The following is a 27608-nucleotide window of genomic DNA, read 5'->3' on the forward strand; positions in this document are numbered from 1 at the left end:
GCAAGCAATGTGTGTGCAACCACTGAAAATATAAAGAATCAGATTAAAAACCAGCCTTAAGCTTTAAACAACTTTTAACAATTTACAACTTTATACAATTGGTGGGCTGGCTAGAGGATACTTAAACTGCTTTCTTAAAATACTGGAAAGCTAGGGTGGACCTACTATCTACTTACTTAAAGGGAGCTGCACTTTGTGTTCCAACTAAGGTTCAGTATTTTGAGTAAACACACCCGGGAGGCACACATATAACTATGAGGCACAAAAAAGTAAAACAGTTATGCACTCACCGAGTCGAGGTATTCAAAATCTAGGACGAGCCCCCCAAAACTGTTTGTACATCTGTCCTTGGTGATCACCAGAATTCTTCTGTATGGCTTTATAGCTATATCCAGATCGTACCGTGCCCTGGGATCTCAGGGACACTCAATGACAGACCATGAAAAGGAGTCAGTACAGAGAATGTCCAATGTTTATTAAACAGAACAAAGTTTATAAGGCAAAATTAAATAAAGGAGAGTCTATGGTGAGTTTCATTCATCACCAGTCAAATATTGACAACTATTACTAAACACAATGAAAAGCCTTGTGCAAAAAGCATTAATATAGGCTAGGGATGTGCATGGGCAAAAAATTTGGTTCAGTTCAGCATTCCGAAATGCGGCACTTTGGCAATTCAGGACTTCGTCAATTCTTTTCGGCACTTCCGAAATTCGGGACTTCGGCGATTTGGCACTTTGGTTCGGCTCTTCCGAAATTTGGCACTTTGTGAATTCGGCACTTCAGGACATCGGCACTTCAGGACTTAGGGTAAGTGTATGGTTAGGGGTATGGTTGGATTAGGAGTAGCGTTAGGAGTAGGGTTAGGGTTAGCAGTAAGGTAAGGGTTTGGTTAGGAGTAGAGTTAGGCTTAGGGTTGGGTTAGGAGTAGGGCTAGGGTTAGTAGTAGGGTTAGGAGTAGGGTTAGGGTTAGTGTTGGGTTAGAAGTAGGGTTAGGGTTGGGTTAGGAGTAGGAGTAGGGTTAGGGCTTGGTTAAGGTTGGGGATTGGTTAGGAGTAGAGTTAGAGTTAGGGTTGGTTTAGGAGTAGGATTAGGGTTTGGTTAGGAATAGAGTTAGGCTTAAGGTTGGGTTAGAAGTAGGGCTAGGGTTAAGGTTGGGTTAGGAGTAGGGTTAGGGTTGGGTTAGAAGTAGGGTTAGGTGTAGGATTAGGAGTAGGGTTAGGGTTGGGGTTTGGTTATGAGTAGAGTTAGAGTTAGGGTTGGGTTAGGAGTAGGGTTAGGAGTAGGGTTAGGAGTAAGGTTAGGAGTAGGGTTAGGTTAGGATTAGGAGTAGGGTTAGGGTTGGGTTAGGAGTAGGGTTAGGATTGGGTTAGGAGTAGGGTTAGGATTAGGGTTAGGGTTGGGTTAGACAACTCGGTTCCATGCTGCCTAATTTCAATTCTGTGCATAAATTATATCTGTTGTCAGCACCCACTATATGTTGAATGCAGACATTAAAATCTTTTGTTTGCCTTATCAGACTTAACATCACTGGGCTAGCACGGCCACCTAAGATTACAAAATATATATAAAATGAAAATATATAAAGTGAAATATAACGCAATCTATGTATATATGACCAATAATGACTTCTGGCAACAAAATGTATTTTATTAAATTAAAATGTGGAAGTAGGGTCTCTTAGATTACGGTGAGCTTTATTGCTATAGAGCTAATTTATACACATGGCTCATTGCTGTGAGTTTTATTGCCATGAGGCTCTGTGAGCAAGTCATAAACACTGCACTATATTGTGTATTTAATGTTTGTGGAGCTTTGTGATAGACACAGGATTATTTACTAAAGTGGGAATTCAAAGTCAATTTTAAATTTAAGGCCGGACTTGGATAATTTTTTCCACAGTTTGGTTATTTTGACATTAAAGGAACACAATAGGGTGAGGAACACACACATGTATTCTTGATCTTATAGTGTTTAAAATACGTTAGGTGGCCCCACTTAAATGTAGAGTAAAAAAATAACCTTTATTCCATTTTATTTGGTTATTTTGACATTAAAGGAACACTATAGGGTGAGGAACACAAACACGTATTCTTGATCCTATAGTGTTTCAAACACGTTAGGTGGCCCCCCTTAAATGCAGAGAAAAAAAATAACTTTTATTCCATATTTATTTCTGACCCCACCCCCGATCTGACTTCTTGGCTAACATTATCAGAACTGATAATCTCAATATTTTCCCACAGTCAGTTCTGATGATTTAGGCAAGGAGGCAGGGTGTGACGGAGCCAAACACCACCCTGGCCAATCAGCACCTCCTTATAAAGATGCATTGAATCGATGCATTGAATCAATGCATCCCTATGGGGAACGTTCAGCTTCTCCATGCAGAGCGTGGAGATGCTGAACGACAGTGACGCCCAACTCAAGAAGCGCCTCTAGTGGCTGTCTTCGTGTCCGCCATTGGAGGTGTCCCTAGGGAGCAATGTAAACACACAAAAGCAGTGTTTACATGAAAATGCCTGCAGGCACAGGATATAGACACCACAACTGCATTCAGCTTCTGTTCTGGTGACCATAGTGTCCCTTTAAATATGAAATTAACTTGAACTTCAATTTGAATTCTCCCTTTAGTGAGTTTTATTGTTGTGGAGCTCTATACTACACATCACAGCATTAGAATGAATAATGTTTATTGCATTTTTGTAAAAAATAAAAAAACTACATGAACATGTGATAGGACTGCCAGGTCCACCATGTTTAATAATTAATGCCTCCTGTCCAGGAAGTTGTGATGGATCCAGCAGACAAAGCTGCTAACAATGTGTATATAGTCAATAACGTGTCACGTGCTGCTGCACACAGCCGCTGATTGGCTCACTCGCAACTCCCGCACACACAAGCCGCGCCCTCCAGCGGGGACGTCACTGGAGCGCCGTGTTCCTCCCTAGTCGTGACGTGACGTGATACCTGCGCGCCGCTGTTGACATCAGGCAGACCATGTATCACATCAGCACCCAGAAGAAGCACTGGACGTTCTCCAGCGACAGCGAGCCGGTCCGGCTGAGGGCTCAGGCCAACGGCAGGTGGCGAGCGAAGATCCGAGCCACGGGGAAGGTACGGAGATCTAACCCTGGGCTGGACTGCAGCAAGTCCCCGCGATCTGGGGCTCCTGCAGTCATAGAATCTGGGGGGCTGCAGTGACGGGGTCTGGGGCTCCTGCAGTGATCGGGTCTGGGGCTCCTGCAGTGACGGGGTCTGGGGCTCCTGCAGTGACGGGGTCTGGGGCTCCTGCAGTGACGGGGTCTGGGGCTCCTGCAGTGACGGGGTCTGGGGCTCCTGCAGTGACGGGGTCTGGGGCTCCTGCAGTGACGGGGTCTGGGGCTCCTGCAGTGACGGGGTCTGGGGCTCCTGCAGTGACGGGGTCTGGGGCTCCTGCAGTGACGGGGTCTGGGGCTCCTGCAGTGACGGGGTCTGGGGCTCCTGCAGTGACGGGGTCTGGGGCTCCTGCAGTGACGGGATCTGGGGCTCCTGCAGTGACGGGGTCTGGGGCTCCTGCAGTGACGGGGTCTGGGGCTCCTGCAGTGACGGGGTCTGGGGCTCCTGCAGTGACGGGGTCTGGGGCTCCTGCAGTGACGGGGTCTGGGGCTCCTGCAGTGACGGGGTCTGGGGCTCCTGCAGTGACGGGGTCTGGGGCTCCTGCAGTGACGGGGTCTGGGGCTCCTGCAGTGACGGGGTCTGGGGCTCCAGGGATGGGGATCCGGGTCTCTAGTGACAGCCAGCTGGCTGGGTTCATGGGGAATGGAGCGCATTCCATGCATTGCCATTACCACCATTCTGGGACACCCACTGCTCTGGTCACTCCAGGCCATGGGAAATGAAATTACCCCAAACATGTATTCACAGTGCTGGGTTATAGTACTGGATCGGAGCTGGGTTATAGTACTGGATTGGAGCTGGGTTATAGTACTGGATTGGAGCTGGGTTATAGTACTGGATTGGAGCTGGGTTATAGTACTGGATTGGAGCTGGGTTATAGTACTGGATCGGAGCTGGGTTATAGTACTGGATCGGAGCTGGGTTATAGTACTGGATCGGAGCTGGGTTATAGTACTGGATCGGAGCTGGGTTATAGTACTGGATCGGAGCTGGGTTATAGTACTGGATTGGAGCTGGGTTATAGTACTGGATCGGAGCTGGGTTATAGTACTGGATCGGAGCTGGGTTATAGTACTGGATCGGAGCTGGGTTATAGTACTGGATCGGAGCTGGGTTATAGTACTGGATCGGAGCTGGGTTATAGTACTGGATCGGAGCTGGGTTATAGTACTGGATCGGAGCTGGGTTATAGTACTGGATCGGAGCTGGGTTATAGTACTGGATCGGAGCTGGGTTATAGTACTGGATCGGAGCTGGGTTATAGTACTGGATCGGAGCTGGGTTATAGTACTGGATCGGAGCTGGGTTATAGTACTGGATCGGAGCTGGGTTATAGTACTGGATCGGAGCTGGGTTATAGTACTGGATCGGAGCTGGGTTATAGTACTGGATCGGAGCTGGGTTATAGTACTGGATCGGAGCTGGGTTATAGTACTGGATCGGAGCTGGGTTATAGTACTGGATCGGAGCTGGGTTATAGTACTGGATCGGAGCTGGGTTATAGTACTGGATCGGAGCTGGGTTATAGTACTGGATCGGAGCTGGGTTATAATACTGGATCGGAGCTGGGTTATAGTACTGGATCGGAGCTGGGTTATAGTACTGGATCGGAGCTGGGTTATAGTACTGGATCGGAGCTGGGTTATAGTACTGGATCGGAGCTGGGTTATAGTACTGGATCGGAGCTGGGTTATAGTACTGGATCGGAGCTGGGTTATAGTACTGGATCGGAGCTGGGTTATAGTACTGGATCGGAGCTGGGTTATAGTACTGGATCGGAGCTGGGTTATAGTACTGGATCGGAGCTGGGTTATAGTACTGGATCGGAGCTGGGTTATAGTACTGGATCGGAGCTGGGTTATAGTACTGGATCGGAGCTGGGTTATAGTACTGGATCGGAGCTGGGTTATAGTACTGGATCGGAGCTGGGTTATAGTACTGGATCGGAGCTGGGTTATAGTACTGGATCGGAGCTGGGTTATAGTACTGGATCGGAGCTGGGTTATAGTACTGGATCGGAGCTGGGTTATAGTACTGGATCGGAGCTGGGTTATAGTACAGGATCGGAGCTGGGTTATAGTACAGGATCGGAGCTGGGTTATAGTACAGGATCGGAGCTGGGTTATAGTACAGGATCGGAGCTGGGTTATAGTACTGGATCGGAGCTGGGTTATAGTACTGGATCGGAGCTGGGTTATAGTACTGGATCGGAGCTGGGTTATAGTACTGGATCGGAGCTGGGTTATAGTACTGGATCGGTGCTGGGTTATAGTACTTTATCGGTGCTGGGTTATAGTACTTTATCGGTGCTGGGTTATAGTACTTTATCGGTGCTGGGTTATAGTACTTTATCGGTGCTGGGTTATAGTACTTTATCGGTGCTGGGTTATAGTACTTTATCGGTGCTGGGTTATAGTACTTTATCGGTGCTGGGTTATAGTACTTTATCGGTGCTGGGTTATAGTACTTTATCGGTGCTGGGTTATAGTACTTTATCGGTGCTGGGTTATAGTACTTTATCGGTGCTGGGTTATAGTACTGGACCGGTGCTGGGTTACAGTACTGGACCGGTGCTGGGTTACAGTACTGGACCGGTGCTGGGTTACAGTACTGGACCGGTGCTGGGTTACAGTACTGGACCGGTGCTGGGTTACAGTACTGGACCGGTGCTGGGTTACAGTACTGGACCGGTGCTGGGTTACAGTACTGGACCGGTGCTGGGTTACAGTACTGGACCGGTGCTGGGTTACAGTACTGGACCGGTGCTGGGTTACAGTACTGGACCGGTGCTGGGTTACAGTACTGGACCGGTGCTGGGTTACAGTACTGGACCGGTGCTGGGTTACAGTACTGGACCGGTGCTGGGTTACAGTACTGGACCGGTGCTGATCCAGTAATATAACCCAGCACTGATCCAGTAATGCTATAATGCTTTGTACTGCAGACTCTTGCCTTTACTTGTCTTTCATTAGCATTATTGATAATTCAATAATGCTCCTTTAACATTGTGCAGGTATCATACTGTCTTTCTTTGATGTATGTTATTATATTTATACTGTCTCCTTTTTGGCTCAAGTGACTTCACATAAAAAAAACCTGCATGCAATTATTAAATAATTTTAGTAAGAATCTGTTGACAAATGTTTACTTGGTGTGTTCTAAAACATCTCGTGTCATGTATATACATTTTGAAATCATATTCTAATTACAACTTTATTTTAACTCATGCTTTGCATTTTATTTCTAGGCACAATTATCTGAGATATTCAGTTTGGAACCTCATGAAGAATTAATTATCTGCAAATACTATGAAAAGAGACTGCTTGACTTCTGTAATGCCTTCAAACCTGCAATGCCAAAATCTGTTCTGGTGAGTTGAGTCTTATTTAAATTGTGTCTTCATGGACTGCTTTAATTTAGAAGTAAACTATACATAAACATTAGAGGAGGCAAGGCTCATAGTTCATTCTACCGACTGGTATTAATAAATGAAACACAAAGCTTGGAGGAAAGTGGGGGGTCTGTACACAAACCTCTAATCACCTGTTTTTGTCAGAAGCAAATCCAGAAAAAAGATAAAGTGTGGATTGGGAACAAACCCACACAACCATGGCTTGCACATAGACCAGCATAGACTCCACATGGCATTCCAATAAATATGTGCTAAGTCCATATGCACAATGCCTGGAGGGAGCAGCGTGCCTTTTTCTTGTATACAAACTATCACTGCTCCTTCTTGGTGTTTGAGAGGGAGGTATGCTAAGAAAATAATATAGCCCCAATTTCTCTCTTGACTAGAAGGATGCACAACTGTGTGTTTCTGTGCTGCTTTAATTTCAGATTCTTAAGAATTGTTTTGTTGAAATCATCCACTAGGATAGATATTACCTCTTGCTTGTAGTTTAACTGTATGTAGTTAGTGTACATGTATGAGAGATTTGATACATGTAAATGCCTGTTTTCTTTTAATTTCAATGATTTGTTCAATTTTTTTTCAGGGAACAGCATGTATGTACTTCAAACGCTTCTATCTCAATAATTCGGTCATGGAGCATCACCCACGCATAATAATGTAAGTTTGTACAGTTATGCTACTTTTTTCCATTCATCTTGTATTTTGTTATCATCCATATTAATGATCAAAATAATTCTAATGAGAGATGTATTTACGTCCATACTACTTTAAACACATTACGGTCTTTTTCTCTCATGATGATTGCAATATTTATTTTGACTTGCACTCAGGTAAAGGTACCCAAAAATAACTCTTCCATAATGTTGTAATTCTGTTACTACATAAATGCTTCTTACCTACTCGCCCTTCTCTGTACTTCCAGTATGCTTTTTAACGTAAGAACTGTTCAGTGCTGGTTGGTGAAGTCTTAAGATTGTTGGGTGCCAAAATCACGCCCAGAATTGAATGCTACCTTTTAACTCTGTAGTAACCTTCTTCTGACATGTTATCTGTCCGGTAACCCTATGTATTCAACCCCTAGTGGTAGTCCCTATACAGTACACAGAGCTTCATGCAATACACAGAGCTGTGCACATCAGAGAGATGTCCCAAGTGCAGCTATGGGCAAACCTTCACTGAAGTTTTGTATTCTTTGTTTTGTATTTAAGGCTGACCTGTATGTTCTTGGCTTGCAAAGTGGACGAATTCAATGTATCCAGCGCTCAGTTTGTTGCCAACTTAGGGGAGAGTCCAGTGGGACAGGAGAAGATTCTTGAACAGATTCTGGAATATGAACTCCTCCTGATACAACAGCTGAATTTCCACCTCATAGTGCACAACCCATATAGACCCTTCGAAGGATTTTTAATTGATCTAAAGGTAATATATTGTGCAAATTGATGACTAATTATATAGATGACTGTACAGTATTGCTTGCTCTAGCATCATCGGTGTAAAAATGTGCAACTGAAAGATAACACCCATCAGAATGACATTAACGAAACACTCCAGTCACCAGAACAACTCCATTTAAATTAAGTTTTTCTGGTGCCCGGTGGCTCCTGGATGCACACTTACCTTAAGGGGTTAAACCATTCTCGAACAGTTTAACCCCAAAGTTTGCTTCTAGCATTGATCTGCAGGTCACCCAAGCAGCATTCGGCTTCAGAATCTCCGTTACAGGAAGCACGGAGTGTCCCCAGGCAGAGACGACGTCCTAAGCCAATCATAGCTCACCATTAATTTTAAAAAGAAGAGATATATATATATATATATATATATATATATATATATATATATATATATATATATATATATATATATATATATATATATATATATATATATATATATATATATATATATATATATATATATAAAAAAATTTTTTTTTTTTTGGGGGGGGGTTACATTTTTTTTTTTTATTTTTTTTATCAATGGGAAGCAACTCATAGACTTAGATCATCAGCTGACTGCCATAAGCCGACCGGTGGGTGGAGACCACAAGCTCCCCCACCTTAACTCCTACTGGACCACCTAGCAATATTGTCGTCATCCCGACCCCCCCCACACTGCAGAAATCTTTGCAGGTGGGGACAAAACAGAACATATTGCACATTACACATGACCTGCAAACCTCTCACACCCACATATTCAACATGGCCAGCAATCCTCTAATAGGCACGTCTAGCAAACATATTGCACACAGCCTGCACGCACACACAATGGGGGAAGCAGAGGATTATTCACAAAGCTCCAATTTTTCACAAATTAGATTTGAATTGAAAACCAAGGCAAAAAGCTTTGAGTATAACAGAGTTGGTGTATTTTTCCATAATTATTATTTTTTCTTTTTTTTAATTTTATTTAATTTGTGAAAATTTGGAGTTTAGGAAATATACCTGCCAATATCCAGGACTCTAGGGACATTATATTGTGTGTCAGGACACGTATATTGGGCTACCACCTTAGACCCTTGTACAAGTAGATTTTGAAATGTACACACCCCTGCAGATGTAGATCTAGTCTTAACCATGTATTGACGGGAAAGCCAAGGCAAGACCGCTGTTACAAGTAGCCATTTTAACCTTAAGATTGTAAGCTCTTGGCTATCTAGCTAAGTACGTGAAATAAAAGAGCTTCCATAGTTAGATCTCCTCTCACGAACAGGTCCGGCTTTATTATAATTTGTATTGGTCTTTGTATGTTGTAGTGTCTTTTTTCCCAACTGTACAGACCTGCAGAATATCTTAGCTCTTTCTAAACAACAACAATAACAGTATACTTATGCCATATAGCAGTCTTTCAAAGGCTATTTATGGACCATAGTAATTGCATTTCATGAAGGGTATTTCAGAGCTACATGTGTGCACCTTTCAGTCTTCAAGAGACCTAATACACCTAATTTTATTTCCTTTCTTCCCCAGACACGTTATCCTGTGTTGGAGAATCCAGAGGTGCTGAGAAAAACAGCTGATGACTTTTTGCACAGAGTTGCACTGACCGATGCATGTTTACTGTTCCCACCGTCATTAATAGCCCTCACAGCAATCTTATCTAGTGCCTCAAGAGCAGGACTTAATGTTGAAAGGTATTGCTTTGACAACACTATATATTATTTCAAGCAGGCTACTCTTTCACTATATGCACAATGTGGGTCACAATAAGTCAGGAAGGCATTTTTTAAATGTGTAATTTAAACAAAAATATAGATTATCTCTAAACATGTTATAAGAAATTATTGTTTATTTTGAATTTACTTGTTTTTATTTTTAAAATATAGACATGCTCACTTTTCCCCCCCCTATATATGCCCTCAATTGCTTGGTATGAAAATTGAAAGGAACCATGTAGTGTTCAAAATACAATTTTTAGGTTTCCAGCTCCCCCTTGCCTCCCTTAAATAGGGTAGAAACTCAGTTTTTCCAGTGCCACATGGGTCTGATGGCTTGCCCCCTATCCACCTCCTTGGCTGACTTCATAAGAATTATCTCAGCCAATCCAATGCTTTTTATAGAATATCATTTGATTGGCTGAGATCGTCAATTCTGATGATCTCAGCCAAGGAGGTGGGTCGGAGCCAAACACCGTGCTGGCCAATGAGCACTTCCTTATAGAGATACATTGAATAAATGCATCTCCATTGGGAAAGTTCAACGTCTCCATCCAAGTGTTTCACATTTTCTCATTTTAAACACTGATTTGTACACATCTTTATAAATTCAATCTGGAGTTTACATCAAAAGTATCCAAAGTGTACTCACTAATTTGAGAATTGTGGAAAATGTAATACATTTTTTTAATGCCCAGCTGAAAAATTGGTTAAAAGGCTTTTCCAGTTCTTTTTTTTTTTTTTTTTTTTTTTTTTTTGTACAATTTGTAATCCCTTTGCAAGTTCTCCACATTTCCCCTATTTTGGTGTCTGTGTAACTTCTGCACTACCTCCTCTCCATTCTAATGTAGAATGTCATGTGATAAGAATCTGTTTGTCATTGCTATGCTAATAAAATAAATGCTGAAATATATTTTAATATTTTTTTTTTTTTTACTTTTAGTTATTTAACAGAATGTCTTTCCCTAAAGGACGATCGACAAACCATGGCCAATCTACTAGATGAAATGAGAAGTATGTTAATTCTTACATATTGTTAGATGGCAAGAATAGTTTTGTGTGTTTTTATAATATACTATGCTGTCTAAAGCAGGAATTCAAATTTCATGTCCTATCCTACTAGCCAGTCTTCAAAGTTACTTGCCACTGCAAACCTAGAGGGCCATTGTACACTCCCCAGGCTAGTGGCAAATGTTGAGCAATGTCTACCCATCATGCAACTGTGATTAACTGAAAACCTATTCCTAGCAAAGTTGGATACAAGTTAGTTCACTTACAGTTTTAAAGGGACACTATAGTCACCAAAACCATGTCCGCTTAAAGGACCACTCTAGGCACCCAGACCACTTCAGCTTAATGAAGTGGTATGGGTGTCAGGTCCAGCTAGGGTTAACTAATTTTTTTATAAACATAGCAGTTTCAGAGAAACTGCTATGTTTATCAATTAGTTAAGCCTTCCCCCTATGTCCTCTAGTGGCTGTCTCATTGACAGCCGCTAGAGGCGCTTGCGTGCTTCTCACTGTGATTTTCACAGTGAGAGCACGCCAGCGTCCATAGGAAAGCATTATGAATGCTTTCCTATGTGACCGGCTGAATGCGCGCGCAGCTCTTGCCGCGCGTGCGCATTCAGCCGACGAGGAGGAGAGCAGGAGGAGAGCTCTCCGCCCAGCGCTGGAAAAAGGTAAGATTTAATCCCTTTCCCCTTTCCAGAGCCGGGCGGGAGGGGGTCCCTGAGGGTGGGGGCACCCTCAGGGCACTCTAGTGCCAGAAAAACGAGTATGCTTTCCTGGCACTAGAGTGGTTCTGGAGCATAAAGTCTGTCTCTGCATGTTTGTATTTACAATGCTTTAGTGTTTCTTTGAGTTTCTGTCTATATACCAATTTTTGGCAGCTGCATTTATAATTGTGATTTTAGTTTTCAATTTAGCCACCTTTTTCATTCAATGAGTTCTTCATTTCTGCCTCTTGTATAAAAACACAATATGTGACCCATAATATAACAATGACAGGATTATCCACTAACGTGAGGATTGCTGTACATTTCAAATTTATGACCAAAGTGACCGAACTGGAAACCGTTCACTTGCAGAATTTTAACAGTTTGGCTAATTTGGTCTTAAATGTGAAATTCCCTTCTCTGAACTGAAAATCTCAGTTTAATGAAATACCCCGTATGTATTGCTGTATGTCACAAAGTATTATCAGCAAAACTTAAACCATCCTATGTAGTTCACATATAGACCGCAAAGTATTATTCGGCCAGTAGGTGGGGGAAGAAAAGCCAACTTCAAGTAGGTACAGGCCTGTTAGAAACTACAGGGGTTTCAGATACAGCATGGATATCTACCATTGGCAGGAAGAGACAACGTAAAGGAACTTTATAACCTTCAGACACATCATTGCATGGAATATGGATATAGCTTTAAATTCTAATTTGTTTTCTTTTTTTTTTCTCCTGTTGGAGTTTGTGGCATCTACTGTATATACTTACACTTTGCATTTACATTTATTTAATCCTTTGTGGCAGCACAGCCCTACAGCTGCTAGAAAAGCAGCACATTATTAATTCACTTCTATTTTTATACAGGATTAAAATTGTTGGTATCAAAATATGAATATGCCCGACCGGAAGATGTTGTTGCCTTAAAGAAGAAATTGGAGAAATGTCATAGTAATGAAGTAGCTTTGAATGTGAATGTGTAAGTTGGATATTTAATTTACTTACATGGTCATTATTTTATTTAAAGGTTGGTGTCCAGGAGAGATCACGGAGACTTACTGTCCCTCATTTCTGCACAATCTTCCACATGGAGCTGCCTCCTATATGTACCTTGAGCATGCACAAGGCCATGGGATCTTCCATAGATCATCTCTCTCATGTGCAATGAGATTCCATAGGCATTTATTAATGTGTAATGAGTGAGAAGATGGTTGTTCCGATGAACTTTGCTGACTGGATATAGCAAGCTGACACTGTCTGGCTTATTCAGATGCGAAAGTTCCTGCCTTGCAACATAGATGAAAATATACTTTATATCAGAATTGACATTGTGTGAAAGTAGACTCGTCCAGGTTAGTTAGATCCGAAAAGCTTGGCCATAATATAGGCTTACACCAAATTGCTTGAAATTGTTTGACTTCATAAGCTCCACAGTGCACTATGGTGCTTAGAGTACACTTTTAATCAATTTTTTTTTTTTTTTTTTGTTATTCCATATCTACCCTACTCTTTACAAATTGCATAATGCCAAGATCCTAGTGTGTTTATTCACAAAAAGTGAGAAGCAACTGGCTTACAAGCTTTAGACCAGAATAGCAGAGTTGATAAAACTGTCCAGTTCCCCATAAGTTTGTATTTTTTTTTCCTTCTCTGCTATGTTAGCCTTCCTGTAAGTTGTCAACCTGTCACAAAACTCCTTTGCATAATCACCAGGCACCTGCTAACATGAAATAACTGTAGCACTGCTACGGTGCAAAAGTATCTACTGTTTTATGGGTACGATGTGTTGCCTAATGTACAAATTATGAGCGGTCTTCTTTGCGTTTTTTTTTTTTTTTTTAGAAGGAAGAGAAAAGGCTATGAAGAGGATAACTATATATCAAAGAGGTCCAAGACCGAAGAGGTTTGTAAATATTCACTGTCTTGGGATTTAAAAAACAAAAAAAAATTCTGAAAGAGCTAACTCCCAGATGTTTAAAGGCCCATGACCGTCTACATCAGGGGTGCAAAAAAGCTTGATCCCCCAAAAGCTAAATCTATTAGTTGTTGTCCCAGGGAACATTTGGAACATGATGATCATGTTATTTCCTAACTTTTGTGGTCCACAATGTGAATTAAGGGAACACAGATAGCTGGGTGAGTACTTTTCCTCACTCACTTTGAGTGCTTCCTTTATGTGGTTCTTGAACTTCTCCTAGAAATGAATTGGTTCCAATACCTCTCTGTGAGAAGCATTGTCGGCTTAGGGTGGTGCTTTCCACTCATGCATTTTGCATCCCTTGAGAAGAATTTGATTGATCATCACTATTGGAGTGTACCTTGAAAGTTGGTTATTCAGGGTATAGCATCATGGTGTGAATTATGGGATTTCTAAATTTTAGTGTGGCACTTGCAGTAATGAACCATTACATTAACTTTCATATAAAGGCACACCTTTTTGAGACTCCTGCACAGATAGAAGCAAAACACGTTTTCTAGTATTAAAAACAATCGCTTAAAGCATTTTACTGGGCTGAGGTGTGCTGCAGACATAAGTACAAAACCTTCTATATTCTGTGATGCTATGGGTGGAATTGCCATGTGAGTGCGTATTACAAAACAAGGACCCATGATTCCCTTTTATTCCAGAAGTTTGGTCCTTAAGGGGTAAAATAAAAGCACAGCCCTTTGCTAACTTTTAGCTAGCTGTCAGATTGTGCAAACATCTTCAAAGGGTCAGTTTTAGCTTTATTCATTTTGGTGCTTTTTCTTGATTTGCGTGGGTAAACACTAGCGAGGTTATTTTAAGTGAGATTTAGACATTTAAGGTCCAAGTCAGCTTACGCTTTCAGTTTGACTTTTTTTTTTAAAATGTGAAATTCAATTTGAAATCTCGCTTTATTAAATAACCCTGTTAATAGTCCTGTTACAAACAGCAGCGTTATCACTTTAACACAAGAGAACACTACAATGTGAAGAATACGTTATTTTTAATATAGAATGTAACAAATCAATATGTGGCTGTTTTTAGGAAGTTAAATACAGATGTAGTATAAAAGTGACATTTTAGTAACTGTTTAGCGAGGGGATCAAGGAGCTTCATAATTTAAACTATATTGTGTTTTAACTTTAGTGCCTTTAATAAAACATTGTTTTTTGATTATAGGAAGAATGGAGTGATGATGACCTGGTGGATTGTCTATGAGCCATGGAAGCCTTGGAATTGTAGGCACAACACTTGTGTATGTGTTCTCAATCCGAGGGCTTTAACATTCTATGTGCATACATTTAAGCCAGATATTTATATTGTTACAATAAAGTATTTTTTTTGTGTAAACTTTCTCTGAATGATTTAGACATATACAATATCAGATACAGTTTAAAAAAAAAAAAACACACCCGGAAGTTGTAATGGGTAAAAAAAAAATTAAGGAAATCCAAAACAAAATCCAATTGTCACTAAGACTAATGCTATCCGGTAGGGAGGAAAAGTGGGATGGAAATGCAGGCCATATGAGAATATGAGTGGGGAAGTTTGTCAAACTGCATTTGTATGGTAGTGATTGGATATTATATAGCAGCCAGGGTGGCAACGTTGAATCATACTCATTAGTCTGATTCAGGGCCATCTTCAAGGCCCAAGTAGTCTAATTATATTCTAACCCACTGTGTGAGTCCTGATTTGTGATGTTGGCACCAATAAAGTAGAACCAGACTGTTTGTGGTTAGATTTTTTTTAATGAGATGTTTCTATATTTCACTCTAGACAGGTTAGTATGGTTTGTGCAGGGCAGTTTAGGCATAAGAGTGTTCTACACCTGTTTGATCATGTTCAAAACCAGTCTCTAAAATTTGGAAGTAGAACGGATGCCTCAAATATGAAACACCGCCAACATAAGTAGGGTTCTAATGCATGTTGAGTATATAGACTTATTTCTCTGAATGTAAAGCTTTGGTGTGTTCAATTTTGCTGCCATTGTTCACTTCTATACAAGGTTGCATGGGTCCTTTTCCTGATAAATAACCTTATAAACTTTGGCGTCAAAGTGTTTTCTCTCCAAGAAAAGTCTGTACAGGGCTGAGATTCCACAAGACAAGTGAGCGTTAACACAGTTAAGTTCAAGACGTGTGAAAGTTTGACTAACCGCATTAAATTTACTCACAGAGCCGATGGCAAGCGTGGATAGGTTTATCCTTTTTCATAGAAGTAAAGCCGGCTTCCCATTCCATAAGTGGAAAGTTCAGGTTGTTCAAGTGGTCAATGGATTTGGGACCGACGAAATGCCACACCCTAGCTGCATTTACAGGGTTGCCCCAATAAAATAAGTGGCATATTGTAAAACAAGTTATTGCTGAATATAAGCTTTGACCTTGGAAAACTCTTAAAAGAAGCCCAGAGACACAAACAGAGACCACTACCTACACTATACTCAGCTTGTCAATATAGGATATGGGAGTGGAAAGGCTGGGCTGATTTTCATCCTGTATGAGAAGAGGATATCTAGACTGTTGTACAGAAGAAGCAGCAGCAGGGTTGTCTGAGAATACCTACCTCCAACAGTTTTTTTGTCCAAGAAGCATTGGGGTAGAAAGAGCACAGTGTTCAGGAAACCCAGTAAATTGTTGAACCATAGATGGCAACCGATACAATTAGGTGACAGGGGGCATGGGAATACACGGAGTGATAAACAATATGCCTTTTATTTGTAGGAGCAGAATCCATTAGGGCTGTAAAATGGAAACACTAATCAGGATTACATAACGGTGCTGTTTAATAGTTTCCCCCTCACATAGATCCATTTCATTCTAAGCACCATTATTCGATTAAAGCTCATGGTACAAGTTTTAATGCACTCCATGCCACCATCAGAGCAGAGTACTCTACTCACCCCCTTTTATCCAATTTATGCTGGGCAGCTCCTCCTTCCTTGATCTCTGTCTAATACATCTCAAACAGTGAGGACAAATTGTGTATGTGCAGCAATTGACAGACTTTCAAGTCTTTACAAGTTAGTTCCTCAAAGAGCTTCCTTACGAAAACTAAAAGCATCTTTCAGGACAAATTGCAGGGATAAAGTGTACGTGAAATAAAACCACTAAAGTATGAAGTGGTTTTGGTGCTTAACTCACATTGGGGGCACCACCCACATATTCTGCACCAAAACCACAACAATGATTTTATTTTTGATTGGTTACAAAAAGTATCAACTTTTTATTGTACAATATACATGGTTTCCAATCTAGCATGGGTATGTTTGGCAGCCTTTAGTGCAGTTTTGCTATACAAAAATCAATATTTGCCAATTTAAAATACATTCACTTGATAGGAATGTTCTTTGTAGTAAAATAATTTAGTGGAAAAGGAAAAAGTATCCGATTTAAAAACTATACACAACAGACCAAACAATACTTTACAAAACAGTTTAATGCATGCACATCAGATACAACAATAAATTTATTGAACTCAATTATTTACTGGTGTAAACATTTTACAAAAGCTTTTCACGTTTTTTTTTCCCCCTCTGAATACATGGTGTTGATGGAATTTTTTTACCAGAATCAGTGGCACATAAAAAAAAAAAAATATTTCTGTTTTTCATAAACTTAATATGATCCCAGAAAGACAGAACAAAAATAATAAAAAGTAGCACTTGTTCCTTGTCAGTTTTGAAATTAAACGATAATGCAGGTTGGTTGAACAGTCGTGAGCAGTAACAGAGACGAGTTCGAAACACAGTATAAAAATAGCTTGTAATCCAGTTAGAAATGACTGTCCGTCAACAGGTTTTGGGTGTATAGACTTTGGCATGATGCGTGGAAATGTGCTATAGTTCATCTCAACACAACTTGGTCTGTGAAAGATAATCAGTAGACAAAGGCTCAGTTCAGTGGAAGTCAGTTCAAAGTGTGAAGGAAAAAAAAGTGCAGTTATAACGCACAGATAGCTTAAAAACAAAAATCTGCTGGCATTAACATTTACCAACAGAATAATGTTGCTGCATAGTCCCACATGTAGCTTAGCTGGTGGCTAATATGTGCCGTTTTATTTGTTCGGGAAAGAGCAGGAGGAAGTGATATTGTGAACTGATTTCCAGGTGCGCGCATGCTCCATCCACCCAGCTTGCGTGCTCGTAGCTGCTACCTGGTGTTGTTTGTTACACAATACTGGGTTTGTTTTTGTTGAAGCAGCTCTGTAATCGCCAAGAGTTTTTTCAGAACATGCTGTTGAAATAAAAATAAATAAATAACGGTTTCAGTATAATTTATCATTCTGCCGAGATGGTTATATCAAGTTACAAATTTGTCCAAAGTGGGGTTAGCCAGCAGGTGGCTCTTCAGTTATTTTAAAACCAGAATTACAACAGCATAGGAATTACTCCTGCTCGAAAGGTAGTCTTAAAAACTACTAGTGTAGTAAGTAAGCAGTGTACCCTGCCACGCCAATGATAATTTCTGAACATCAGTAGAAGGATGGCATTTGAAGAAGATTAAACACCATAAGCTTAATGCTGCACTACTGATGTATATGAATTGTAAAGGAGTGCACAGGTAACTACTGCATGTATATGTGATATTATAAAACACATAAATATACAAATATACTCGCATATCGCCTGCTCCTAAACAAGCCATTTTTCTGACCACTGGACTTAATGTATTATTTCAAGTGCTTTATAGGAGTAATCGTGTGTTTACTAAAAATATTCTTATACTAGTGCCTGATAAAAACGTTATACCTGTTGTGCGCCTCGTTCATTGCTAATGGTACGGAGTTCATCAGAATGTGCAACACACATTTCATGTAGAGCTGCCAAATTGCGGGACAGGTCGGTCCTAGAGTGCTCAGTAGGATCTGGTAGTTCAGGTACATTCTGAAATTGAAGCAATGCAGGTTTGTTTTTTTCCCTTAAATATATATATATATATATATATATATATATATATATATATATATATATATATATATATATATATATATATATATATATATATGTATATGTATACAAACAACCACTAAGTGTAACATATATAGCACTTAAAAAGAGCTGATTTATTTGTAACAGTCATACACAATGTGTGGGTGTCGCATCCCCTACAAGTAAATTAAGATTTAATATATTGTGCTAGTAAAATTGTCTCAAGGTTTGTTTGTTTTTCACTTGGAGGAAAAACCAAATTCACAATATGTATTTGTTTCCTATTTTTGCTGTACCAACTATTTCCATGACACTAAACACAAACACATTCCTACTCACCCCAAGTTCATCTAAGAACATGATCATGCGATGCTTGTTACTTTTAATGAATGGATTTACCCCTTCCATGTAGGGCTCCTAGAAACACAAAAGCAGATATAAAAGCAGTTTTCTACCTCAAAGGGACTTTTCTTTTTTGCCACGCACGATAGATAATGCAGACACAGAACACTAATCACTTTAACATTACTAATCTTGCAAACGTTTTGATTTCATACATAGAAAGCTGTAACACTGAGACTTTCCAATTGACCCAGACTACTTAAAAAAATAAAATAAAAAAATTATCAAGATTTACTTGTGCAAAGGATGGATGACAGTTTCTTGTTTTGCCAAAGACCGGCAAAACACACACAAAAAACAGCTTTGCTATAAAATACACAAAGAACGGCAAAGAAGCACAGAATATGATATAATAGCAGACTGTCTGATAACTGAACATACAGTTTACTTAAAATAAATCAAATTACAATAGCACTCTACAAATAGAGCAAGAGTCCATCAATGTTACAAGCGACAGATTGCTAAATGCATCAAATCTGTACAGTGACAAACAATATGACGTTGAATAGGTGAGCTATTAAGTGCTAAAATCTACTGAGAGAGAAGGTTTTTTTGTTTCAAGTAATCTACTAAGAGAGAAGGTTTTTTTCTTTCAAGTAAAAAAAAGAATTGATTAAAATCCACACTCCACATGTAGAGTGACAATTTAATTCTATAGCAAGCCTAGCAGCCAATCAGATACAATCTATGGTTTGCATTTATAATGTCCTTGCTACACACATGGGTGGGCTTTATAAGAAATCGAAAAATAATTTAAGTAATTTATATATGTCATATAACTTGCCAATAGTATGCATAATCTTCAATATCAGCAAGGTGATCTGCAGCTTTAGAGTTTTTGGTGTGTAATGCAGAACACAAACAACGTGATGTTTATATCCGTATGTGTGATATTTTCAAATGACACGTTACACCCCCTCTCACAGTAGATTTGAGCCAAGTTCACTACAGAAAACGCAATCACCACAAATTATTTTAAAGGTGCAGTTCCACTTAAGGCATAAGTCTTCTAAAGTATATTCAATATACTATAAAAAGGGCAGATTGCCCTTCTAAAGAAAACATATGTACATTTTGTCAAGAAGACAGTTCCAAAGTTTTGGGGAATTATAAGTGTTTGCTGACACTCCAGAGAGCTACAGTGAGAGTGGCAAAATAACATGAGAAATGGACTGCATTTACAATGAGATGAGTATCATGCAATGGCAAGTGCAAAAGCGATACCAGTTAAAAGATTAAAGAGAAAAAAAATAACTCATTTTCTTACAGCTCCGGAGGAAAAAACGCAGCTTTGTGGCACAGCAGCAGCATGTTCCTCCCGTGCCAACCAGAATAAAAGGAATTGTTGTTAGAACGTATTATGTACTTAATGCATGTAAGAGTCTCAGAGCTCCAAACTGGTGCTGGTACTTCCTGTATGCCCAAAGTCTTTTTCATATTAAAATATGGGGGGCATACGGGGCGATTTCATATTACACATTTATTTAGAGTAGTTTTATTCAGACACATTTTAGTTGCCAACATTCGAAAGTGCTTCCGTGGGCTCCTGGCACTGCACACACAAAGGCATACCGTAACATGAATAAGTATATAATGGATGCCCGTTCACCATACACATTTGCAAGTTACAGAATTCATTAATTCTGCCTTTTGGGAATGAGCCTTAAAGTCAGTAAGATTAGTAATAATATAGATTTATAACAACTATTACACACTAACATGCATCAATTACATTCCGAGGTTTATTAAATACTACATGGGAATTATTCATTTGCTCAATATACAACAATAGTCCTGCTCCGTTATACGGCAAGTGAACTACACTTGTACCATTAAATAATTGCTACTGGTTTTGAAATTATTGTAAACTAGTTCTTAGATAAGGACTTACAGAAAAGTTTGCTCTCAGAGAACCAATTTAGGAAGGCCAAATTATTACACTATCTGTAGTTATTTGACTATTTCCTACAGATTGCTAATACATACATGTCAGAACAGTAACCAACATCTCTGAAACCCAAGATTCTGCCAGATGACATTGTTAAAATAAAAAAAAACAAAGTTTTAACAATTATTAACCCCTTAACGCCGTTACGGCGTGCTATGCCGTCACGGGTTAAGTGGGCTTTAAAGCCGTTATGACGGCATAGCACGCCGTAACGGCTTGCAGCCCCAGGAGGTAAGATGTACTTACCTCCGCCGCGATCCGCTTCGGGAGGACTGCCTCACAGCCCAGGCAGCCCTCCCACGGCAAATGAGGCCCCCGGGGGCCATGTGATCGCTCTCAAAGAGCGATCACATGGCCCCCTATAGCTGGCTGGGGATCTGCCAGCAGGGGGACTGTTTGAAATATCAGACAGTCCCCCTGCTGGTGGGAAGTATAAAAAAAAAATAAGACAAGTGTAAAAATAAATTAAATATATTTTTACATATATATAATATGTATATATAATATATATACATATTATATATATGTAACGTCATACAAAGTGTATTTTAATATTAGTATATATTAATATTAAAATACACTTAGAATGACGTTATATATAATATGTAGATATATTATATATATATAATAGATGTATATATATATTATATATAAATACGTATAATTAAAATAATAAATAAATAAAATAATAAAATAAATAAATAAAATATTGAAACAAAATTTAATATAAATTATATATGCATATGTAATTTCATTCTAACTGTATTTTGTTATTAATATATATATATCGGTAACAAAATACACTTAGAATGACATTCTATATATATCTATATATATATATATATATATATATATATATAAAAAATACAAATAACCGCAAATATATATATATATATATATATATATATATATATATATATATATATATATATAGAGATAAATACATAAAAGATTACATTAGTATACACGTAGAATTGAAATACCTATAAATGCATATATATTAAAATTCTACATGTATATTTAAATAATCTTTTAACGCAATTATGTGATTTGATTAATTAAAATTTGATTGACATGCCTGGCAACACAGGGAGAAAGTGCAGCGAATTTAATTCGCAAGCACTATATTTGACCCTGTAACTCTCCAAGACACCATAAAACCTGTACATAGGGGGTACTGTTTTACTCGGGAGACTTCACTGAACTCAAATATTCGTGTTTCAAACTGGTAAATTGTATTACAACGATGATATTTTAAGTAAAAGTATAGTTTTTTGCATTTTTTACAAGCGAACGGCACTTTTATGGTCTATATTATTGTTGTAATATGTTTTACTGTTTTAAAACACTAATATTTGTGTTTAGTGAAGTCTCCAGAGAATAACAGTACCCCCCATGTACAGGTTTTATGGTGTTTTGGAAAGTTAGAGAGTCACATATAAGGCTTGCATTTCATTTTTTTCACATTGAAATTTGCCAGATTGGTTATGTTGCCTTTAAGAGCGTATGGTAGCCCAGGAATGAGAATTACCCCCATGATGGCATACCATTTGCAAAAGTAGACAACCCGAGGTATTGCAAGTGGGGTATGTCCAGTCTTTCTTAGTAGCCACTTAGTCACAAACACTGGCCAAATATTCGTTTTTTGCTTTTTTCACACAAAAACAAATATGAAGGCTAACTTTGGCCAGTGTTTATGACTAAGTGGCTACTAAAAAAGACTAAACATACCCCACTTTCAATACCTTGGCTTGTCTACTTTTTCAAATGGTATGCCATTATGGGGGTAATTCTCATTCCTGGGCTACCACACCGTCTCAAAGGTAACATTACTAATCTGGCAAATTTCAATTTGAAAATGGAACGTTCTATATTTGACCCTGTAACTTTCCAAAACAACATAAAACCTGTTAATGGGGGGTACTGTTGTACTCGTGAGACATCGCTGATTACAAATATGTGCATTTTTTTTGCAGTAAAACCTAACAGTATTATGACATTCACAGTTAAAATGTCAGACGGAAATGCAAATTTTAAAACAAAAATCTTATTTTCTCACATTTTTTTTAATTTTATTCATAATGAATTATGTTCCATATATGAATAGTTAATGATAGATTAAAGCCCTGTTTCTCCTGAACAAAATGATATATAATAAGTGTGGGTGCATATAATTTGAAAGAGGGGAACTACGGGTGAACAGACATATAGCGCAAATTCCAGTTTTTGTTTACATTTTGTTTTGATCAGAACGTGTACTATTGACTCCGTCCTGAAGGGGTTAACCTAATTTATTGTAGATATGAACATTTGCAGAAGGAGAAGTTAAGCAGAACAAGAATATGAATGGATTAAAAAAGACAAAAAGTTGCAGTTGTAGTGATTGTTTTTCATATAAACGACCCCCCAAACTAAATGTGTTTTCTTTTCAAATAAGCAAAGGACACAGGTTGCTTCTAAGTTAGTTCTACATACATCACTAGAAGAAAGGAGGATTTACATACAATGTGTGAATAAAGGTTTCATAGCTGGGTTAAGGGAACTCTCCAAGCACTCATACTAAAACCATACATACATCTGACGAACCACAGTTGCAGGATTTTATACAGATTTGTTTACATTATACCAAATGCATGTTTGTCGATCCTAAAAATCTGATCCCGAGTTGTCAAACTGAATTAAGCTCAGAACCATTTTCAGACGACGGTGCCATGTGTACATCCACAATGCAGATGCTGAGAGTGGTGACTGAGTCCACTCAGATAAACGGTTACCCACACGAAGTAAACAGAATGCTATTTATAGCAGTATGGTACCTATACAACTTTTGATGCAATCCCCAATTAACTGCTAAGCAATAACACCAAATAATTATGGCCTTTTACTATATTTTGTCAACTTACTTTGGCTCCAAATTCTACCAAATTTGCTAAATTTTGAAGAGACTTGGCGACCAGCGTCAACGTTCTTGCTGCAGTTGGAGAAGGAGAATCTGGCAAAGGGTAAACATCAAATAAGTTACTTAATCTGAAAATAAACAGGACACAACCGGCACAACATTTAAAACCAAATAATCTAAATTAATATTCAAGTATTTCCTAGGCACAATTGAGGTAGCCTAGCTTCATCTAGATCAGGGGTGTCCACTGAAATAGGTATAGAGGGTCAAATGCATACATTTTATATACACATATGCACACGCAAAGAAGAAATAGCATGCACAAAGAACAAACTTAACATAATGTAGTGTTTATTATTTACAACAATAATAAGGTGTATTTGTGTGTAGTTCAATGCTGTTTGAAGTAATGGCATTTAAATTCAGGACTGTGTTTGCATGTTTGAGAGCAAGGGTGTATGTGTGCATTGTTGGTGTTTAAAAGCTGGGATGTATGCATTGCTGCACACCGACACAAATATGCATGCACACACACTCTGTTACATAGAGACACAGGCACACATACAAAAAAATGACACACACACGTATAAGTAACAATTAACATTTTAATTCAGTTTTTAGCTTCCCACCACATTTCGTGTGTGCCTACTCCTGCCTCCCCACACGGCTCTCAGCCATCTAGGAGTTGGTGAACTGGTCTGTTGTACCACTAAGGGGTGATTGGGCCCTTCATACAAGAGCCCCCTCAAGGCCTGCCTAATGGACCTTTCTTTACTGCGTACACACATGCACGCATATACATTATTGCGCGCACACAGTTTCTGTGGCTTAGTGCAGTATAATGGTTAATATAAGGGAGCAGAGGTCAGTCCCTCTTTTTAAGCCCTAGACAGCAGTCCACTGTGCATCCATCCTTCCTTCCTACCTACCTACCTGCAAGTCTCTCTTACAAGCTGCTGGTGCTCCAATCCTGCCTTTAGTCTTTCCCCTGTGCTGCTGTCTGGAAACCAGAAGGAAGTGAAGTTTAATCACTTCCTTTAAGCACATTGGGTAAAAGCTATGGGCTGAATTTGGAGGCTCTGGAGTCCGTATGTTTGACAGCCCTGATCTAGATAATTTATAATACCACACATGGTACTTCATCTAAAAACATTGTAAGCTAATGACTTTGTTAATGCACATTTTCATTTACCTGAGATGATATTAAACATCCTTGGATTGAGTATGGCAGGACAGATTAGTCGTAGGAACACAAACCCACTAGAAGAGAAAATAGAGAGGAAAAGATAAGTAATTTTTTTCATCTACACAGAAAAACATTTAACTTAACGTGTTTCACAACAGCTTCGTCAGAGGTAGGTACAACTTTGTATACACCTCTGAAGTTTATTTTAAATATATATCTTGGTATATCTAGTTTTTATTCATTATTTTTATTGTTTGATGTAATAAAGTATATTCTTTTATACTACTAATTTATTACATCTCATCTGTACCACTCGTTCCAATATATCCTCAGGTGGGGGGATTAAACCACCTCTGCTTACTACCACCACAGTAGATACTTTGCTTATCTCAATGCAAATAGGATATTCCTTTCATTTATAAACCCACCCATTGTGATACTGTTCCATTGGTCCCTGTGTTCTGGTTCTCTTTCCGCACATACCTCCTTGGAAGTGAAGCTCACACTCTGTTCCAGATCCACCTCTATCCACTGTATACCGTCCACAACTTTACTAGTAGAGCTTTTTGTAGCTGTTGGAAGTGCAAGTATGTTCTCGCACTTTAACATTTGGCTATACGCACTATTTTTAAGGTCCTTGCTGCGGATTTCCAATATTTACTTGTATGTATTGCATATTTATATCACCTTGAGGTTTAAGTGAAACTCCTATCTCCTTTTACCTGGCGTGATTACCATTTTATTTATTTTATGTTTTGTTTATGGTGAGGTACTGAGAACACCTTCATGTGTGACATGTCATGATTCCCTTTTATTCCAGAAGTTTGGTCCTTAAGGGGTTAAGTCACTGTACCAGCGGATTAACCAATCAGAGGTCTCTCATTGAGAAGCCTCTGTGCTGGAGCTGCGATCGTGACCTTCCTATGATTCTCAATGAGCTGTAGTACAGACTCCCTAACACTGCACAGCTTCAACTTCCATTACGCTCTGTGAAGCTAGTGATGCGGTAGAAAACCTTCCTGGCTGAATGACAGCCAGGTAGGTGTTTCTGCCCCCAATTCTACAACTAATTTTGAAAATCGGCACTTTTATAAACAGACAAACAAGTATGACAGACTCCAGACACTAAAACCCGACTTCAGCAAATTGTTCCTTTAACCCCTTAACGACCGAGGACCATCATTGTAATTTTTCAATTGCCGACCGATTACGGTCCTGAACCGACCTAACGGTAAGGTGTACTTACCCGATCGCCGTTGTTCCCCCGGCATCGATCGGCGGTGCTCCCGGTGTGGGGAGACTGCCTGCAGCCCAGACAGTCTCCCCGCGGCGGATTAGGACCTCTGTGGCCAAGTGATCGCTCAACAGAGCGATCACATTGTCACAATAGGTGTCAATATGTCTGCCTGCAGGGGGACTGTCTGTGCTGACAGGCAGTCTCCCTGCATGTGTAAAATAATTTTAAACAAAAATAATTACATATGTGTGTATATATATATGATATATAATGTCATATTAAGTGTATTTTTATATTAATATATAAATACACTTATAATTAAATTACACACGTATACATAATATATATAATAACTATATATATTGTATATATATATATATATATATATATATTATAAACTACAAATAATAAGTAGATTAAATAAAATTAAACACGACAAAAGTGTAAAAAGAGGCCTGGTCGCAAATGTACAACATGGCCAAAACAGTCCAGTCCTTAAGGGGTTAAAACTAGATTTCTGGCAAAATGGGAGCGCTTCTTCTGTATTTACTAACAGTTATTGCTTGTTATGCAAGAAAGGACTATGGCAAATTGCTGCACATTAGTGAAGTCAGCTAATGACAGTTTTTTTACTCTAATATGCACAAGGGTATTGAGGCAACTCCTACTAAAACACTAAAATCAAACATTAAAAGATCAACAAAGGAACAAGTAACTTTTTGTACTCGAATATTACACAAGCCCAATAATCAAGAATAGTAGATAGGGCTGGAGTTATCTTACATTCACAGATTAACCTTTTAAGACAGCTGGTATGTATAGTTCATAAAGAAGTTGAGAATTTCTTATTTCTCTACATAACACATCTGATTTATTTTATTCAACTTACCTAACAACCCTGGTCCGCATAGTGTTATTTGAAGGCCACTTTTGTTGAACAGACTTTTGTAAGCATCCATAAATATACCTCAAAGTCCTGTTTGGAGAAAAAAGAAGTAAAGAAAAAAAAAAAAGTTTAGTACACAATTACAAAAAGCAAACCACACTAGCTTTTTAAAATATTTGTTTTAAAGCATCTAAAATAGATCACTTATCATTGATGAATGAATATATCCATTGCAGTGAACATGGCAGAAGCTCTATGTAGTGGTCATGGCTGCGAGCCCAAAACGTATTTTCTGGATTGTGGTTAAACGGTTTACTTCTGGTGGTCTGACTTTGTGAGATTGTAAGACATGTTTGAGCCATAGATAAGTGAAGAGCATTCTAGTAAATCGGCTGTAGGTGGATGCCAGTGTCGGGAAGAAAGTCACCTTCAAAACAACTGTGCTATAATTCTGCTCTCCTAGGTCCACAGTGGCACGTCTGAGGTTAAACAGTTAGAGGGGCGTAAAGTAGCAAAGACGTCTGTGGTATCAAGTGAGAGGCCCGGTAGTACTATGCCATTAGGTATACCAGTGGGAGAGATAGAGCGTTGACATGTGATGGTATGTTTGACAGGGGAAGCCATATTAGCTCCTTGAAGGAGTGTGAATGGAGAAATGTGTTTTCCAGAGCCACTAATTGGAGCGGGTAGCAGTGGGGCAAGTTCTGGA

The 27608-nt window shown here is 39.2% G+C and overlaps 2 protein-coding genes across 2 annotated transcripts in view; one reads left to right on the plus strand and one right to left on the minus strand.

Annotated features, from left to right (window-relative positions):
* Nucleotides 1–2953: 2953 nt before the first annotated feature.
* On the plus strand, nt 2954–14740 carry CCNH (cyclin H). Its single transcript, XM_063456756.1, has 9 exons — nt 2954–3117; nt 6407–6529; nt 7158–7231; nt 7783–7993; nt 9541–9704; nt 10669–10739; nt 12313–12424; nt 13288–13348; nt 14591–14740. The coding sequence occupies exons 1-9, from the start codon at nt 3001–3003 to the stop codon at nt 14627–14629; spliced, it is 972 nt and encodes a 323-aa protein (XP_063312826.1). The 5' UTR covers nt 2954–3000; the 3' UTR covers nt 14630–14740.
* A 2091-nt stretch (nt 14741–16831) lies between these two features.
* The window catches only part of RASA1 (RAS p21 protein activator 1), a 67398-nt gene continuing 56621 nt past the window's right edge, over nt 16832–27608 (minus strand). The window contains exons 20-25 of the mRNA XM_063453706.1: nt 26903–26989; nt 24783–24850; nt 23595–23683; nt 18681–18758; nt 18162–18296; nt 16832–17646 (exon numbers count right to left, since the gene is read on the minus strand). Of these exons, the coding sequence (XP_063309776.1) occupies nt 17563–17646; nt 18162–18296; nt 18681–18758; nt 23595–23683; nt 24783–24850; nt 26903–26989 (541 nt within the window). The 3' untranslated portion in view covers nt 16832–17562. The remainder of the gene's footprint in view (nt 17647–18161; nt 18297–18680; nt 18759–23594; nt 23684–24782; nt 24851–26902; nt 26990–27608) is intronic.

This window comes from Pelobates fuscus, chromosome 5, assembly GCF_036172605.1.
Source record: "Pelobates fuscus isolate aPelFus1 chromosome 5, aPelFus1.pri, whole genome shotgun sequence".
Classification (NCBI taxonomy): domain Eukaryota; kingdom Metazoa; phylum Chordata; class Amphibia; order Anura; family Pelobatidae; genus Pelobates; species Pelobates fuscus.

Excerpts from the sequence above, each read along its gene's own strand:
- CCNH (XM_063456756.1), top strand. The coding sequence starts at position 3,001 with ATGTATCACATCAGCACCCAGAAGAAGCACTGGACGTTCTCCAGCGAC. Across the intron at positions 7,994-9,540 it reads GATTTTTAATTGATCTAAAG|ACACGTTATCCTGTGTTGGA; the intron begins GTAATATATTGT and ends TTTCTTCCCCAG. Across the intron at positions 12,425-13,287 it reads GTAGCTTTGAATGTGAATGT|AAGGAAGAGAAAAGGCTATG; the intron begins GTAAGTTGGATA and ends TTTTTTTTTTAG.